Source organism: Mustela putorius, unplaced genomic scaffold (genome assembly GCF_011764305.1).
Source record: "Mustela putorius furo isolate JIRA1106 unplaced genomic scaffold, ASM1176430v1.1 tig00000430_pilon_pilon_pilon, whole genome shotgun sequence".
NCBI lineage: Eukaryota > Metazoa > Chordata > Mammalia > Carnivora > Mustelidae > Mustela > Mustela putorius.
The window spans coordinates 19092702-19112600 of record NW_025421377.1 but is presented as its reverse complement, the minus strand read 5'-3'; the positions used below and the strand labels follow the sequence as shown (position 1 = coordinate 19112600).

The 19899-nt window shown below is 37.3% G+C and overlaps 1 protein-coding gene across 1 annotated transcript; it reads left to right on the top strand.

Moving 5' to 3' along the window:
* On the top strand, window positions 1–19057 carry LOC101693414 (transmembrane protease serine 11B-like protein). The gene is made up of 10 exons (XM_013062356.2): window positions 1–187; window positions 6911–7026; window positions 8683–8801; window positions 8900–8967; window positions 11866–12026; window positions 12737–12775; window positions 13298–13472; window positions 16620–16879; window positions 17320–17462; window positions 18249–19057. Exons 1-10 carry the CDS (start codon window positions 180–182, stop codon window positions 18408–18410), a joined length of 1251 nt encoding a protein of 416 aa, XP_012917810.1. The 5' UTR covers window positions 1–179; the 3' UTR covers window positions 18411–19057.
* Window positions 19058–19899: the final 842 nt, after the last annotated feature.

Genomic DNA, 19899 nt, shown 5'->3' with positions numbered 1-19899 from the left:
ATCAACACTTGTTAAACGAGTTTCCTTTTAATTGCTTGATGCTATTGCACCCAACCCTTAAAATCCCAAGTATCATTGTGGTTAGCACATTTACCTGAGAACCACTGACCAGGACAAAAGAAGTACAGAAGTTTCCTTTATCTTACTAACACCAACAGCCTAATTTATATCAGCATATTATGTATAGGTAAGTGGACATTACCTTGCCCAAAATTCTAATTAGACATAATTAGAATTAACTGTTTCCCCAATATGATTCCCACCCAAGGGTTGCAGTAAAGTAACTGAGTTCAGAGGGGGATTTGTAATTTTTTCTACAGCATTTTGGATTTTCTGCATGGAGACACCCCTGTAACACGTATGCTTTTGAGTCTGGATCTGTAGTTTTATGTCATTCTTTAGAGAATGCTTCAGAAGGGTGACAAGCAGCTTAACATCCTGTGAATGAAAAATGACTGTGTGACTGGTGTAAAATACAAAGGAGGAAGCAGAGGGAAAAATTCTCTCATAAATCAAATGTTAAACTGTTAAATTGTTAAATGTTAAATTATTATTGGTGGTGATAATGATGATGACTCCTTTGTATTTGTTTAATATCTTGTACTTTCTAAACTGCTTTCATAAATACTGTCTTGAATCTCACAGTACCATTGCTTCATAGGCGTTCCTTATAGAATCATTTATAAACCATGCATTTTTATCTGTAAAATGTTCATGAACTAGAAGAAAATCATGTATGGACATGTGCTATTTATTTTTCAAGTATCGAACTAGATAATTATTACATTAAGTGAACAGTGATTATTAATGCCATTTTATTTACTTATATTTTTTTTTAAAGATTTTATCTATTTATTTATTTGACAGACAGAGACCACACGTAGGCAGAGAGGCAGGCAGAGAGAGAGAGAGAGAGAGGAGGAAGCAGGCTCCCTGCTGAGCAGAGAGTCCAATGTGGGACTCGATCCCAGGACCCTGAGATCACGACCTGAGCCGAAGGCAGAGGCTTAACCCACTGAGCCACCCAGGCGCCCCATTATTTACTTATATTTTTAAAGGTTTTATTTATTTATTTGAGACAGAGAGAGAGAGGCACGAGCAGGGGTTGGAGCAGCAGGCGAGGGAGAAGCAGACTCCTCACTGAGCAGGGAGCCTGGTGCGGGGCCCCATCCCAGGACCTTGGGATCATGATCTGAGCCAAAGGCTTAACTCACTGAGCCACCCAGGCACCCCAATACCATTTATAAAAAAAGACAGTTTCAACCTACAAGACATTTTCATCAAAATATACAAAATAAAGTGAACCAGTTATGAAATATTTAATGTTCAGATAACTGTAAAATATAAATGCAGGCTTCATACAAATATTTCTCTAAAAATTTGCATCTTTGGTCAATTGATTAACCCTTTATGACATACACACACACATATAATTTACAATATCACTATTCATGTAAAAATGTGATTAGAAAGAGCATACTCTCTGTGATAGAATATACTAAGGACACTTTTTTGAACTAAAGTAATTTACTGTTGTGCAAATTCTTTATTAGATATGTTATATTATTTATAATTCCAGTGTTTTCTTATTAGCTGCATTTCTGATCTATCAGTAAAGGAAAGGGTGATCATACACATTCAGTAAGTGGAAAGTAAACAGATGATTATTTTGTTGTTTTACTTATAAGATAGACATCATTTTTATGCTGGATGGATGTGCTTTTTTTTGTTTTGTTTTTTAAATAGGGCATCTTCTTCTCCTTCGACATTTTAACACTTGTGTAAAGTCTTCACCTGAAATATTTCAAAGGATTAATCCATTGTTTCCAAGTACTCCTAATCACCTAGGAAAGGTTCAACCATAATTTCGTGGTTAACTTCCCACAGACTGAGGCATTATTTTGCCGGAAGAGCTTGGGGGTATTTGGAAACCTAGTTGTTTCTGCAGGTGCTTTTGAGGAGACCTTGGGCAATCTTGTGGTTGCATATGAGTGGCTAAATAATGAATGGACAAGAGAAGAAAAGGTACACTAGAAGTAGAAGTAAAGACTTCAATGCCATATTTTATCAATTTCAATTGTTTTCTTAGAGTAGTTCTCTAGGACAAAATGGAAAAATTCTCAGGAGAAAGTGGTGTTTTAGATCCTTGCCAAGCTGGCATTAAGATTTCATGGGCAAGAGTTTGTTGTTGTTTTTTGTTATTATTTTTTATGGCAAGATACAATAGATATTCTACATTATCTTCTAGTAATCTCCCTTATGTGGTTTCTCAAATGAATTTATGGTATGGAGTACCAGAAATATTGGGTAAATCATTGAGTGATTTTTCTCTGTGGGAAGTCTGTCATTTTTAAAGAGATATTTAATCTGTGTAATGGTGTGTAAGATCTTTAGGTTATCAGTTAAGGGTAGCTGCATCTGAGAGAAACATCTGAGCTGCTGACAAGCAATAATCAAAATGGAAAAAGAGGATAGGGAATGTAACTATAAAATTCTACTGCATTTTTGATGAAAGACAAATGAAAATTAGGAAGATATTTCAGTCTTCTTTAAAGCTATAGTGTCTGGATGAATTCTAAGATATCTTACTTGATCAGATTTTAATAGATTTAGATTTATTTCTGTTCTTCTAAGAATACCAGCCCTAAAACAAACTGTAAAGATAAAAGAAAAAACTTTGCCCAAATCTATATGAAGTCCTGTCCTGATCTAAAAATTTAAAAAACAAAACTAGACAAAACAAGAAATATATAAATATATCCCCAGTTAAGAGACTTTTAAGAAAAGAAAAGTAATCAATGCCAATTAATGGGAGCAGAAAAGTAAGGAAAGGATATGGAGCAAAGATTAAAGAACCAAGTGGACAACAAAGTCGTCTTGGTGGAGCTGAACGCCTAGAAGGTGAAGTAAATACTACCCATCCCCGAAAGGTGGACAAGTCTTAAATTTTTATACTTAAGAAACACATGTTGAAAATTTAAAGTCTTTGAGTGATGTCAAACAATGAGACTATGAAAATCAGGTAAGGCATGAAAAAATGGAGATAAATTAGTTGTAGTTAGAATGAAAACCAACGTTTGCCTCAGGAAGAGAAATGTCAGTTTTGTACTCTATTTTATATAACAAGCACTGAATTTACTGATCCAGTTTCACAGCTTTGTTTGTTCCCTGTTCTGGGGTGACTCCTAAGTTAACCCCAACTATGGTGCCTCACTCAGTGAACTACCAGTCCAACATCTCCATTTGTTTACTGGAAATTTAAAGGTCTCTTAAATTTCAGATGTAAAATATTTAACATTTTTTCCCCGAGTTACCTCTCCTACACTTCATTTGACTTTTTTTTACTTCTCAAGATAAAATCTTGTGTCATCTTTGACCTATCCCTATCCTTTACCATGACAGCTAATTAATTACCACATTCTGACAAATATCCTACTGTAAATGTTCTCAAATTCATGACTTTGTTTCTTTTCTTACTACCACAATCCATCCCTCCATTCCCATTGATTATATATGCCTCTGTGCTCATTGGTCCTCTTTTTATTTTTCTCCCTTCTTTAAACCATCATTACGTAGACTGCAGATTCATCTCCCTAAGCACTGCATATACTTATGTTGTCATTTCAGATAAAGTCAAAAACTCTTTTGATTAGCACTGAAGGCTTTCCGTAATTTGTATCCTTCTGATCTATATATCCTTCATAACCTACTTGTCCTCAATAGCCCTTGGCTTCATTTATTCTCTGCTTCAACAAACACTGTCTATGATGTACTAGACCCCACAATATGGCTTTTAGGTATAAAACAGTAACAACATCAACAATAATTAATGACTTGGACCAGACAATAGCATGGCCTCCATTAGAGGTGAATAGATTGCCATGTGAAAATACAAAATACTCTCAGTGTAGATCATATTCGGGTGAGCCATGGGAGACCTCAATAAGGAGGAGATGACAGAGTTTAGTGATAAAGTCTGAGTGGGAGCTCACCGGGTAGACTTGAGGTGGACCCTTTAGGCAGAAGAATCAGAGTGTGCGTGAGGACATGGAGGTGTGAAGGAGTTTGGTTGTCCATGGAAGTCTGGTTAGTATGAAATGGCTGGAACATAGATTAGAAGCAGGTTGGAGGGGCGCCTGGGTGGCTCAGTGGATTAAGTCTCTGCCTTCAGCTCAGGTCAGGGTCTCAGGGTCCTGTGATCGAGCCCCGCATAGGGCTCTCTGCTCAACAGGAGCCTGTTTCCCCTTCTCTCTCTCTGCCTGCTTCTTTGCCTACTTGTGATTTCTGTCTGTCAAATAAATAAATAAAATCTTCAAAAAAAAAAAAAGAAGCAGGTTGGAGAGTGAGACGAGATGATGGAGAGGTTGCCTTAAGACGGGGGTACAGTTTACCTACAGAAACGTGAAGGAAAAAGCAGAGTGTGGGGTACAGATGAGAAGTTTACAAATGTGATGATGGAGTAGTAAATATTCTCTTCTGACACCTTTAATTTTCTCAGTGGACCCGGTCAGCTCAGATTGAGGATGGGATAAAAGGTGCTGGAGGTTTGAGGAAAAGAGAAGTATGAAATAGTTTTCAAAGAGAAAGGAAAAAAAAATCAACAGGGGATGTATTTAAAAAAAAAAAAATCAGATACAAAAACTTGTTTTCCTGAAAGCATCAATCCAATTTATTTTTATCTGAGATCCAATATATCAAATAGATTCCTCTCCAATGTCCCTTCTTTCTTTTTTCTAAGATTTCATTTTCTTAAAGATTTTATTTACTGATTTGACAGAGAGAGAGATCACAAGCAGGCAGAGAGGCAAACAGATTGAGAGGAGGAAGCAGGCTCCCTGCTAAGCAGAGAGCCTGATGCGGGGCTTGACCCCAGGACCCTGGGATCATGATCTGAGCTGAAGGTAGAGGCTTTAACCCACTGAGCCACCCAGGCGCCCCAGATTTCATTTTTTTTATTTGAGAGTGAACACACTAGAGAGACAGAGGGAGAGCATGCAAGCGTGAGCTGTGCGGAGGGACAGAGGAAGAGGGAGAAGCAGAAGCAGGCTCCCACAGCAGAGCAGGGAGCCCAAAGCAGGGCTCCATCCCAGGACCCTGGGATCATGACCTGAAGGCAGATGGTTCACTGACTGAGCCACCCAGGCACCCCTTCAAAGCCACTTCTAATCTGAATGCCCTGGCGATAGGCCTGGCTAGATTAAAGTTTTCCAATTTTGTTGTGAAGATAGCCTATAGTTTAGCAAAAATTTTCATCACTAAGTGTTAAACTGCAAATTCACAGACGCTTTCAGGAGTTTGAATTAACTAGATCTGAGATTGTAGGATTGTAGGATATAATTTTCTGCATATTTAGTAAGCACTTCCAGGTGATTTTGAAAAAGTCTGTCCTCCAGTCATACTTGGAGGAGCCTCAATATTTAAGACAAAATATAAACACCTTTGTGTAACAACAGAGGAAGAGGATTTTCCAGGGAAACAAACAATAGGATACCTCTTTCTCTTTCTATTTCCTCTTAATCCTCCCCTGTCTATTTTTCTCCTTTCTCTCCCAATGGATAGCTAGCTAGCTAGGCGTATAAATATATAGATAGATATAAAACCATGGGATCTATGTATCTAAGATAGATTTTATTTAACAGAATTGCTTCACACAATTTTATGGTTGATAAAGCTGGAAACTCAGGTAGGATTTCTACTCCCAAGGCAGAATTTTTTTCTTCTCATTAAAAGCTCAGTTTTAGCTCTTAAGTCCTTCAAATGATTGGTTGAAGCCCACCCACTTATATCTTAAAGTCAACTGATTATAAATGTTGATTAGAGCTACAGAATACTTCACAACAATGTGTAGACTTGTGTTAAACTAAACAACTTGGCAATATAGCCTAGCCAAAGTTGACACTTAAAATTAGCCATTATACTGCCCAGTTTCATCTTTGGCCAATCCATGACACAGAGTTTGCTGCAATAAAATTGAATTGGTGGCCATTCTTTAAGCACTGCTTGTTGTTCCCTCTTCCTAGACTATCTTCTCATGCCTCTTCATCTGGAAATTTACCCCAAATCCCTACTTCAATTTAAGCAATACCTATTTGTTGTCTAAATGAAACACAGTAAGAATACTTACTAATAGGTTGAACAGCATGCTTTTCTACAAAATATCTCTTGGAACTACAGCCATAAATAAGCTAGTAAGAAAGATGGACCCTGCTCTCACCCAATATAGTAATTCATATTTGTGTGTGTTCTTTGTACATAAGGGCATAGCAAATAAAAGAGAATCATGATCATACTTCAAAAATTATGATAGGCTTTGGCATAAAGAACTTCTTTTTTTTTTTTTTAAAGATTTTATTTATTTATTTGACAGACAGGAATCACAAGTAGGCAGAGAGGCAGGCAGAGAGAGAGAGGAGGAAGCAGGCTCCCTGCTGAACAGAGAGCCCGATGCGGGGCTCGATCCCAGGACCCTGGGATCATGACCTGAGCTGAGGGCAGAGGCTTTAACCCACTGAGCCACCCAGGCGCCCCCATAAAGAACTTCTAAGACATTCTGTTTTCCTCCCTCCTTCCTCCCTAACTTGGCAAGTTGTTCATTTATTGATACTAACTCTGTCTCTGGTGGGAGGGAACTAGACACATCCTACTCCTGAAAAATAATTTCATAGCATAAATCCAGAGAGGTTCGATTTTAAACTTTTCTCTTTCTTCTCCTTCCTTCCTTTCTTTCTTTTGTGTTCTTCCTTTCTTCCTTTCTTCATTTTCTTTATTTTCTTCATATACTTTTTGCTACTGTGATGTCTAAACTGAGCTTCTGGGAGTGAGCAAGAGGAAAGAAATAAAGATTTGGAATGCCTGCGATTTATTTCTGAATTTCTGATATACCTCTTGTATTTTGATCCTTTACTTGCAGACCGGTCACAGCTTCCCGTCCATCTTTGCCAGTATGGATGATTGCCCTCATTGTGTTTGGAGTGTTGGCAATCCTGGGAATAACTATTGGTCTCCTGGTTCATTTTCTGGCAGTAGGTTGGTAAAGAATACATTTTTAGTTATTTCAGTTTGTTGTAAACTTTATTTCCATTTCTACCAAATACAAGATATTGCAAACAGGAAATTATCTATCTTCCTTTAAAATGGCCATCAATGACCCAAGATCCCAGAAACATGCATTTACCAAGCACTGTATTGTAGACATCTTTTGAATATACACAAGTAAAAGAATGTATACAATATACAGATATGAATGTACAGATAGATAATTGATAGTCAGAAAAAGTAACCTACCAAGATGGTATTATATGACTTTATAATTAGAATATTAAGATAAAAGAATCTAAATAAAGAACTAAAGGGTGCACTGTGAACTCTGAATTAAAAAGAAAGCTGAATAGTTTCAAGATTTTTTTTTTTTTTAACTACTTATGGTAAAGTCAAATAACCTACCATTGCAAAGTTTGGTCTCTATAGTAAAAGATCCATGACCCCCAGACAGACTAACTACAATTAACAATGTTGGTTCACAAATTATTGTTCATAAACAAACCATTTCCAGCATTTCTTTAGAACTTTCTGACTTCCTTTTCTATTACCTTTCTCAATATGAAATATTTTCACCATATTTATAATAGTAAGTCATATTTTATTTTAATTACAGTGTTTTAATTCTCTGCATTCAGATAGAAACTGTAGAGAAACAATTAACATTCTCATTTAAAATTATATCCTTATTATTGCCTCATGTAATGATTGTATCCATATTGAGCTTGTCTCTTTCATCACAGTCTTCAAAAGCAATGATCATATTGCAAAATAGTATTAATATTGATTTAGTGCTTACTATATGCTAGGTGCTATATAACAGCTTAATATCTATCACATTTAGGGGCAAGATGTATCATATACCAAATGGCTTAGTGTCCATGAAAATTTGGGAAGGAAATATAATTGGTTAGGTGTGGACTCAGTAGTCAAATCAAATTTGATCCTTGTCTCTTAGTAGCTATATGCTAGATAAGTTACTGGATATCTCTGAGACCACATTTCTCCTGAAAAAAAAAAAAAAAAAAATATATATATATATATATATATATATATACTTCATATGTGTTTTATAAAGTTATCTTCCCATGGTACATAATAAATGATAACTATTTTTATTCATAGTCTGATGGTTATGGGACATAAATCTCATTTCTTTATATAGTCCTATCTGTCTCAATCAAGATACTACTCTTTTGGGCGCCTGGGTGGCTCAGTGGGTTAAGCCGCTGCCTTCGGCTCAGGTCATGATCTCAGGGTCCTGGGATCGAGTCCCACATCAGGCTCTCTGCTCAGCAGGGAGCCTGCTTCCTCCTCTCTCTCTCTGCCTGCCTCTCTGCCTACTTGTGATTTCTCTCTGTCAAATAAATAAATAAAATCTTTAAAAAAAAAAAAAAAAAAAAAAAAAAAAAGATACTACTCTTTTTTCTTACCTTTGTCTATATCTATATTTGCTGCATTACGGGTCCAGTATACACTTTTCACAATGCCCAGGATATCGAATCGACTGTGACAGGAGGATTCATGGGCTATATCAGTGTAAAATACAAGCACAATATTTACTAGTTGGTATTACTAGGTAATCTCTATTTGCATTTGAAATCCATTTCACTTAAATAATTCTTGGTTCACTTTAACTTACAGAAAATACAACCTACTACTACCAAGGTAGATTTACAGTTTTGGATATTCCATATAACAGTAATTATCAAAGAGAGACGTCACTGGAAAATAACTATCTTAGCAAAATTCTTGAGACTAAGGTAAGTTAGTCTTTTCGTATATTTATTTCATTGTTAGTTCTGTAAAATATAAATATATTATTGGAATTTGATGTTTGGCTCTATGTTCTCTTTAACAGATGGTTGATGCATTTCAAAGTTCTAGTATTTACAGACAATATATCAATTCTCAAGTCATCACACTGGTGTAAGTAACTAATAATAGCAGTTAGAAAAGAGATCAACCCATTTGTAGACATGTATTTCAAGTACCTCTGTAAGAAGAATTTTGAAATATAATAATCATGAGTCAATAAATTACTAATAAACAGTATCACCCTAAGTTAAATGTCAGAATAATTGTTCAATATAAAACCAAAGCAAAGGGGGGCCCCTGGGTGCCTCAGTTGGTTAAGCAGCTACCTTCAGCTCAGGTCATGATCCCAGAGTCCTGGGATCGAGCCCCACATCGGGCTTCCTGCTTGAAGGGAAGCCTGCTTCTCCTTCTCCCTCTGCCTGCTCCTCTGCCTGCTGCTCTGCTTACTTGTGTTCTCTCTCCAACTCTCAAATAAATAAATAAAATCTTAATTAAAAAAAAACACAAAAGATTGGGCTCTCTATTTATTCATTAGATCTATTGAGAACTTATTATTCATTAAACCCCTCATAACTCAAGTTTCTTGAGTTTTTATGTCCAGCAAATAGCAGATGATCCCTTTGACCAATGTCTGATAGTAAAACATTTTAGCAGTAGTGTAAATACAGACCCTGTTTTCTCATGTCTTTTCACTTGCAAGTCAGCTAAATACCTTGTGGAACTACCCTAGAATTCTTACAGGTAGTTATCTACACCAAGATTTGATAACAAGGAGGTCCTTCTAGTCTATACGTAAAACATGCTATGTGTCCTCTTTATGGGGGTTTAGAGTACATGAGATAGCAGAGGAGCCCAAGAACAGGAGTTAGTCAACCTGAGCCCAGCCTTTGTCACATAGCAGCCCCAGAGCTTTGGGTGAGTTACTATATCACTTTGATTCTTCTCATCAATCCATGAAATAGCACAGTCACTGCCTCTCATAAAACTAGACTTGGGATCAAAGAAGAAATGTATTGGAATATTTGCAAATAAACATATTTCCAATGAAATATGTTTTGCTTTTACCTTCATCATTGGCACCAGACAATATGCCTGTCTTCTTCCTCTGCTCCTGAAACTCATGGGACTTCTGGACTTGCAGAACACATCAAAGATCTCAGTTAGAATTAACCTGGAGGGTTGATTTTAGTATTGGAAAGAGATGGAAGGCTAAAGTGGAAGGGCCCAGGCATCTTTCAGAGATCATCGCGACCACTGGAGAGCTTCTGCTTTTCTTCCCATGCATGTAACGTTACTTATCTATGGGAAGGACAGGCCCAAAGGAAGTGATGGAGAGGCTGCAGGACAGAGATTTTCATTTTGGTACACCCTCCTATGATAATCAAACCTGTGTGTACTGAGTGCTTCTTAGCACAAGTTACTGATTTATATGCCAAAACATTAGTCATCCATGAGAAAGAGTCAAAGCATAATAGTGCCACTTCAGACACTGGCCTCAAAGCTGCTTACAATTCCTACATGTCTGCTGCTCAACCTCTGGGGTTGCTCACCCCTTTCTGAATTCCAAACCAATCTTGCTTGAACACCAGGGTCAGGTTCATCTTCCTCAAGTACGGTTTTATTCGACAGCTTCTCATTACTGCTACTGCTTGACTAGCCTTAAATGTCCTCTTCCATCTGAGCCCAATCTCCTAGACATTGTTGTCTCTGTGACTGGGCATAAAGAGACAGTACAGTTTGAAAATCCTGGGTTATAGAGTCAATCGTACTGAATCTGGTTTGATTCAGTAGCTGTGTAATCTCAAGCATATTGGGTAGCAGCTCAGAGCTTCCATTCTTCCCCGTCTATAAAACGAAGATAATGACACCTATGTTGCAAGGTTGTTGCAAAGTTTAAGTGTGATAATAAATGTGAAAATATAGTAGATGCCCAGTAGATGCTAATTAATTACGGCTCTCCAGTTAGTCGGGAGTAGTACTCTTCCTCTTCTCTGCCTGATGAAATTTTGTTTGATAATGAAATAGTGAAACAATAATTTAAGGTCCAGTGTAAATGTCACCTCTTCCATGAAAATTTCTCTGATTCTTTAAGCAAAAAATGAGTTACCCTTCTATTGAAGATAAGATAAAATAAATATCATTGCTTCTGCCTAATTTATTGTAGTAATTTGTGTACATGTCTTATCCCCTAGAAATCTGGAAATACCTGGAGGATAGGAACCATGTGTTAATCACCCTTGCAAGACCTAGTAGTACCTATTCCAGTCACTTGTCTATAGCAAGTTGCTCAGTAAATGTTTGGTGAATACAAGAATAAGTGAGCCCAGTTCTTACGTGGTACTTCTTTAAAAAAAAATTATTTATTTTATATATAGAGAGTGAGAGCATGAGAGAGAGAGAGCGAGCAATCATGAGTGGAAGATGCAGGCAGAGAGGGAGAGAGAGACCCAGGTAGACTCCACACTAAGCAAAAAGCCTGATTCAGGGCTCAATCCCTCTTCTGTGGTAATTCTACCTTATGCTCAAACCTTTCCTATTTTTCAGATTTATAGAACTACTTGTCCTCTAAGATGAATACTAGAGCTGCATGCTTACTGTCACCAAATAAGTGTAGGCAGATGGATGATCCTGTGTTTAACCAAAAATGAAGTTACTACACAAACCCATAACAAAGCAGAAGAAATAAAAATATAAAAGAACAGGGAATGAGGAAGGAAATGCTATTTTTTCTAAAGATTTTATTTATTTATTTATTTATTTATTTATTTATTTGACACAGAGAGAGAGAGATCACAAGTAGGCAGAGAAGCAGGCAGAGAGAGGGGGGAAGCAGGCTCCCTGCTGAGCAGAGAGCCTGATGTGGGGCTCGATCCCAGGACCCTGAGATCATGACCTGAGCTGAAGGCAGAGGCTTAACCCGTTGAGCCACCCAGGTGCCCCGGAAATGCTATTTTTAAACAATATATGAAATATGTTTATCTTGTTGAAACATACTTATCTTGTTTCTAGTCCTCATGACAACAGTGTCACTGCACATATATGGCTAGTATTCAAGGCTTCCAGGTCAATGAAGGAAAACACAAGAAGAAGAATTGAAAGCATCTTACGTCAGATGCTGAGGAACCATGCAGGCTCTCTGACCACAGATCCTAATTCTCTCAGGCTCATGGGTAAGCTAATGTATTAAATAGGAGCAGTGTTACTCTCATCTTTTTATTTCTAACATACATCACAAGTACCATGCACAAAGCTGATATTCAATTTTTTCAATGACTATGTCATTATTTTATATCAGAGCAATAATTTGTGTTCTCTCTTATTGAGAACATAATATTCAAATCACAATAATAGCATAACTGAAAGCAGTTCTGGGGGGAAAACTGCTTTTCATTATAAAGCAAATAGTAAAGCTCTGAACAGTCCTTAAAAGTAATGGTGTGTCTTGTGTATTTTTTCATGATCTCCTATAACATTCAAAAATAGCATACAATCTGCCATTATAAGACAGGTCACTTCTAAAAATTATTTTTGTGCACTGACAGGAATCAGATTCACTTGCCGGTCTTCCTGTTCCCCCGAGAAAAGTTACCAGCAATTTTCCACTTACTTGATAAAGAATACAGTTCCAATCAAATAAAAAAGAAGTCTCTCATGTGGAACTATGAAGGTGGTATTTCCATATCATACCTTCACATAAAGTAGAAGAACAATTCAAATAAACCCATACTCTCTCTTTTCTACTGACATTTTATCCTGAGATTCAAAATTATTTTCTGGACCCCTCCTGCTCTGCTGAACTAAGCATCTTACTTCATCGGCCCTAGGGTCAATAGATTAATGTTAGGTACTATGTTTACCATGAGCTTTTGTTCTGTTTCAGAAATCAGTAAGGTTGATGCTGAAAAGATTATCAACAACCGTAAGTTCAGATACTTTTCCTAATTAAATGTGTGAGATGATCTAAGACATAACAGTCAAGACTTGTTACTGTTAACTAGGCACAATTCTAATCAGGCACTTGACATACAAATCATTTAGTCCTCACATCAATCCCAAAGGTAGATATTATTATTATCATCCCATTTGAGTATGGGGAAACTGAAGCACAAAGAAGTGAAACAATCTGCCCAAGGTCATCCAGCTTGTGAATGATATGGTCAGAATTCAGACAGGGTGGCAGAGCCCATGAACTTAATTGTGACTTTATCTGCCTTCCATACCTCTCATATTCTCCAAGTGCTGAAGAATCTTGGAGATCCTATGCTGGGTATGGAGGTGATCCAAGGTCTGCTAGTGATTCTTGTGCAAATTATAACCTATCCTCTTCAGTGCAAGATATTGTCAGATAGAACCATACAAGAATAATTCAGTTTACTCTCTGCTTTATAATCAAATAAACATCATCTTCCTACTCTCAATGGAACAAAACTGACTCTGACAGGCTGTGGGACACGAGCAAGGATGTCAGCTACATATGACAGAATCAGGGGAGGTTCCAATGCTGAGAGAGGAGAATGGCCATGGCAAGCAACTCTCAAAAAAAACGGCCAACACCACTGCGGGGCATCTTTGATCAGTGAAAGATATTTGGTGACTGCAGCTCACTGCTTTCAAAAGTAAGTTCTTCGTGTTGCCCAGGGATAGGGAGACCAAAGACCCTGGAACAGTTGCGGTTCTTACCTGTTTTCCCAGCTTTATTATCAGTAGCACTCTCATTTCAAGTGTCCTGGCTTGGAAGACAGTTTATATAGGAAGCCAATCTAAGATTTTTCTGCATTACCTATAAAAACGCTAAGAGTCATTCATTCTTTTTTTTTTTAACTTTTTAAATATATATTTATTTTTATATGTAAATATATAGCATCTTAATAGATAGGGTATGTACCATATATATATATATATATATATATATATATGTATTATTATAAGACTGTTCTTCTGTCTTCCTCTGAGTTTAATTGTGTCTCAGTTGAGATATAGGAATACTTTGGTAATATGATTGAAGAGATTTCACAAAAAGTCTGCAAGGCCCAAAATTGCATCCCATATACATAGAAACTATATCTTTAAATTCAGTGTTCACACTTAATCCTTGAAGCTAATGCATTGTGTTGCCAGGAGTAGCCTGTCGATTTGCTATCAAACTAGAACTTCATCAGGTTCTCTCTGGCAGCATGGATTATTTGGTGACAGAATCAAACCTGGATGGCATGGGTATGAGAGTGATGAGTTTTTTTTTTGTTTTTTTTTTTTTTTACATGCACCCCTGTGTTTATTACAGCATTGTTTATACATTTCTTTTTTTTTTTTAATTTTTTATTTTTTATAAACATATATTTTTATCCCCAGGGGTACAGGTCTGTGAATCACCAGGTTTACACACTTCACAGCACTCACCAAATCACATACCCTCCCCAATGTCCATAATCCCACCCCCTTCTCCCAAACCCCCTCCCCCCGGCAACCCTCAGTTTGTTTTGTGATATTAAGAGTCACTTATGGTTTGTCTCCCTCCCAATCCCATCTTGTTTCATTTATTCTTCTTCTACCCACTTAAGCCTCCATGTTGTATCACCACTTCCTCATATCAGGGAGATCATATGATAGTTGTCTTTCTCTGCTTGACTTATTTCGCTAAGCATGATACGCTCTAGTTCCATCCATGTTGTTGCAAAATGGCAAGATTTCATTTCTTTTGATGGCTGCATAGTATTCCATTGTGTATATATACCACATCTTCTTGATCCATTCATCTGTTGATGGACATCTAGGTTCTTTCCATAGTTTGGCTATTGTGGACATTGCTGCTATAAACATTCGGGTGCATGTGCCCCTTTGGATCACTACATTTGTATCTTTAGGGTAAATACCCAATAGTGCAATTGCTGGGTCATAGGGCAGTTCTATTTTCAACATTTTGAGGAACCTCCATGCTGTTTTCCAGAGTGGCTGCACCAGCTTGCATTCCCACCAACAGTGTAGGAGGGTTCCCCTTTCTCCGCATCCTCGCCAGCATCTGTCATTTCCTGACTTGTTGATTTTAGCCATTCTGACTGGTGTGAGGTGATATCTCATTGTGGTTTTGATTTGTATTTCCCTGATGCCGAGTGATATGGAGCACTTTTTCATGTGTCTGTTGGCCATCTGGATGTCTTCTTTGCAGAAATGTCTGTTCATGTCCTCTGCCCATTTCTTGATTGGATTATTTGTTCTTTGGGTGTTGAGTTTGCTAAGTTCTTTATAGATTCTGGACACTAGTCCTTTATCTGATATGTCGTTTGCAAATATCTTCTCCCATTCTGTCAGTTGTCTTTTGATTTTGTTAACTGTTTCCTTTGCTGTGCAAAAGCTTTTGATCTTGATGAAATCCCAGTAGTTCATTTTTTCCCTTGCTTCCCTTGCCTTTTGCGTTGTTCCTAGGAAGATGTTGCTGCGGCAGAGGTCGAAGAGGTTGCTGCCTGTGTTCTCCTCAAGGATTTTGATGGATTCCTTTCGTACATTGAGGTCCTTCATCCATTTTGAGTCTATTTTTGTGTGTGGTGTAAGGGAATGGTCCAATTTCATTTTTCTGCATGTGGCTGTCCAATTTTCCCAGCACCATTTATTGAAAAGGCTGTCTTTTTTCCATTGGACATTCTTTCCTGCTTTGTCGAAGATTAGTTGACCGTAGATTTGAGGGTCTATTCCTGGGCTCTCTATTCTGTTCCATTGATCTATGTGTCTGTTTTTGTGCCAGTACCATGCTGTCTTGATGATGACAGCTTTGTAATAGAGCCTGAAGTCCGGAATTGTGATGCCACCAACGTTGGCTTTCTTTTTCAATATCCCTTTGGCTATTCGAGGTCTTTTCTGGTTCCATATAAATTTTAGCATTATTTGTTCCATTTCTTTGAAAAAGATGGATGGTACTTTGATAGGAATTGCATTAAATGTGTAGATTGCTTTAGGTAGCATAGACATTTTCACAATATTTATTCTTCCAATCCAGGAGCATGGAACATTTTTCCATTTCTTTGTGTCTTCCTCAATTTCTTTCATGAGTACTTTATAGTTTTCTGAGTATAGATTCTGTGTCTCTTTGGTTAGGTTTATTCCTAGGTAGAGTCATTCATTCTTGATACTACATTTTTTTTCTCATATGAATAAAAACGCTAAGAGTCATTCATTCTTGATACTACATTTTTTTTCTCATATGATTCTTATCTCTCATCACTTTATAGTCTAGACATCCCTAACGACTCATAGTTGCTAAAACATATCATCTTATGTCATAGCTCCCTCCCCTTCTGCACATGCCTATCCCCTTCTCTGATATTTTAGGTAACTGTGACTCAAAATGCTACTTTCCCTAAGAAATCTCTTCCCTAGAGCATGCAGATTTAAGTCCACCTGTTTGTCCTCCCACTAATTAGATACAAAGCACTAAGCAATTACAAATGTCTGTGTTTATGCCCATCTTTCATTTTATGCCCATTTCTTGAAGGTATGACTATTAATTTTTATTTCCATATTCCCATTACTTTACATAGCATATGGTATAGGAACTCAAACAAGATTTTTAAATGAATTTTAAAAATCAGACTATCACTGCTAATGAGCTATACAGCAAAGAAATATTAATGTAATGAAAAGAATACAGTAGACGCAGTCTGTATTTCTATTTTTTAAAATTTAATTTAACTTAATTTTTTGGTGTTCCAAAATTCATTGTTTATGTTATTATTTTGAGATAAATACAGAATACATAATTTTTCTTTCTTTAGGACAAACAATCCAAAAAACTATACTGTCAGCTTTGGCACCAGAGTAAATCCCCCCTATATGCAACATTATGTTCAACAAATTATTGTTCATGAAGACTACATCCAGGGTGAACATCATGATGATATTGCAGTTATACAGCTCACTACAAAAGTCTTGTTTCAGAATGATGTACATCGAGTTTGCCTTCCTGAAGCCACACAGGTTTTTCCACCAGGTGAAGGAGTTGTTGTTACAGGATGGGGAGCACTTTCATATAATGGTAAGTTCAGTGAAGGTTTACCATAGTGTTTGAATACAAAAGCATCAAGAAGAAATGGTGACCAAGGTACAGAGTGAAAGGCATCAATTACTTCAGGATGCCTAGTTCTCCCAGGCCATGTCTCAGGAAATAATGCTTATGGAGTTATGGCTTCTCAAATTGCCTTGGTTTGGAAAATTCTGTGGAGACCAGTTGGTTGTAGAAACTCCCCAACCTGGAGTAACTAGCTGAGAAAGTTCTGGTTTAAATATATAAGACAAGAGAAAAGGACATGGAAAGACAGCATTTAAAAGACCTCAAACTATTCTTTGAAAGTTTCTATTTAAACTTAAGAATAGGCAAAAGTCAAATGTAGGTTTTATGCACAGAGGACAAAAGAAGCTTTCCACCCTGCTCTGTTTCAGAGCAGCTCTTTTACTGGTGATGTTTACTCCCTTTAGGTAAATACCCAGAGGTACTTCAGAAGGCACCTGTGAAGATCATTGACACAAACACTTGTAATTCTAGGGAAGGATATGATGGTTTGGTATCCGACACAATGCTATGTGCTGGGTACTTGGAAGGAAATATAGATGCCTGCCAGGTAAGTCTGGACACTAGTCATACTGACCAAGAGTATATAAGAGTGTATAAATAATTGCTCTTATTTTATGAAAATTATCAACATGGAGACAATTGTATGCTTCTGTTAATTTGTCCTTTAACAATTCTATTAAACCCCCTCTAGTTTTGGTGCTAAAGTAATTTTCCACTACATGCAATGTATGTTTGTAAGTGTTTAACAAATACTTAAGTTGGAATTACTCTGAGCCAAGCATGGACTGAGTCTTCTACAAACACTTCATTTAATCCTCATCACAACCTTGTGATGTAGATACTACCATTACCATTTTACAGATGAGAAAACTGAGTCACAAGAAGGTAAACAGAACTGCACAAGAGCACATAGCAAGTGGAAAAGCTGGCACACAAGGGCTTCTAGCATCACAGTCCACAGTCTTAACCGTATTTCAGTAAAGGGTTAGTCTCCGAGAATTTTCAACTACTTCCAGCCCCTATCTCTTACCTTCTTGGCCTCTCCGTGGCCAGGGTTTTAGCTACTTTTCTCAGATATAAAGCCCTGTTCTGAAAGTACATCTATAATATTTGTCTCCCAAAGGCTTTCTTATAGAACTAGACCTTATAACTTATCAGTTCATGCTTTCAAGATTCAAGTTAACACCAAAGAGCTCCCGAGACTATACTCCAGCCACAGAAGGGGTAAAGGGTGATGCAGGGATTTACACCATACATTTTCCTCTGGTCTGTATGAGGCATGAATCACAAAAAGTTAATTCTCATAATGATCACTGTTCTTTGTTTTATTTAGGGTGACTCTGGAGGTCCACTAGTTCATCCCAATTCTCGAAATATCTGGTACCTCGTTGGAATCGTGAGCTGGGGAGAAGAATGTGGTGAAGTCAATAAGCCAGGGGTCTATATGCGAGTGACTGCCTACCGCAACTGGATTGCCTCCAAGACCGGTATCTAAGAGAAAAGCATCTTGTAGCAACTCTCTGAAGTCACTTTTGCCTAAGGTTACTCCCAACCTTATTTAGCATGCATTTTAAATTAGTGTGTACAATGGCTGTTTTGAAAGAATTGTGGTCCTGAGGGAATATTTATGAACTTGAATTTTAAGCAGACTTACAAAGTAAATCTCATGTTTAGTCAAGAAGACCTGAGCAAAGAAAGTGCTCCTATTAAAAAAGGACAATTACTATTTCTCTCTTGTATGAACCAGCGTCATGCCTTGATGTGGCATAAAGCTATTGGTTTGAGTCACTCAGACTTTCTGGAATTATGAAATTTCATTGCAAGTTATCTGGCAGCACTGTGAGAGACTGGAACCAACACTTTCTGAGGGTTGGGTTGAAATATGCTCTATCTGCCTCATGCCATAGCATTTGAGGAAGGAGGATGATTGTAAACTGACGCTGACCAGAATCAGGCACTGAATTCTAGTCTCTTGTTTGTATGGGGAGCTTGATCGACTTTTGAAATCACTGTGAAACAATCTCACCATCAGCAAAACTCTGCAAAACACATTTTAGACCTCCAGAGACCAGGTACAGTAATTCTTCAGTGTTGATACAGGTTTTTGTGGAAATTCTTCTTCTGTAACACATATAAAAAGAAGTAGCTATGAACCATGAAAATGTATAATGTATTTTAATTAAAATACATTTGAAAGCAGACTGTCTTTGTACAATGACAAATTTCTTTTTGTGTGTATGTGGTTTCCTTGTTTTATTTTTTGCTCTTTTTTTCCCCCTCTTTTTCTGTTCTTGTTTCCACTTGGTCTATGGGTTGAGAGAAGGCTGGAAGGTAGTTAGAAATTGACCTTCAGGCTAGAGGGAGAGGCTCAGGCAGGCCAGTGGGGATGCAGCATGTGGGTCTCTCATAACTAGATCCAGAAGGCTCCCAGTCATGCCTGAGGATGAGGCCAGTCCAGCCAGGGTTGAGGCCTGCCAGGCTGAGACGTTTGGTCAGGTGGTTGCTGGTCTTTTGGATGAGGAGTAGCAATGCAAAGGCAGACGTTTTCTATAAAATTTTATTGACCATTTTTAGAAAATCAAGTACTGCCAATTAGCATCACATCCTCTCATGCACTATTTAAAAATGGATAAATTTGTGGATTTTTTAAAAATAATAGAGTCATATAGCTAAATCTGCTATGCTAGCTTTACCAAGTCCATATCCTAGATCTTAGATTATATCAGTGGTTCTCAAACCCTGAGCTCTTGGGGTCCCTTTACATTCTTCAAACTTACTGAGATCCTCAAAGAATCTTTGTTTATATATAGCCTGTATCTATTGATATTTATCATACTAAGAATTAAACTGAAAATCATTCAAAATATTTAATCCACTAAAAATAGCAGTATTAAACTCATTACATGTTAACATAAATCACAGAATTTTTATTTAAAAATAGTGATATTCTCCAAGAGAAAAAAATGAGAAATATGGCACTATCT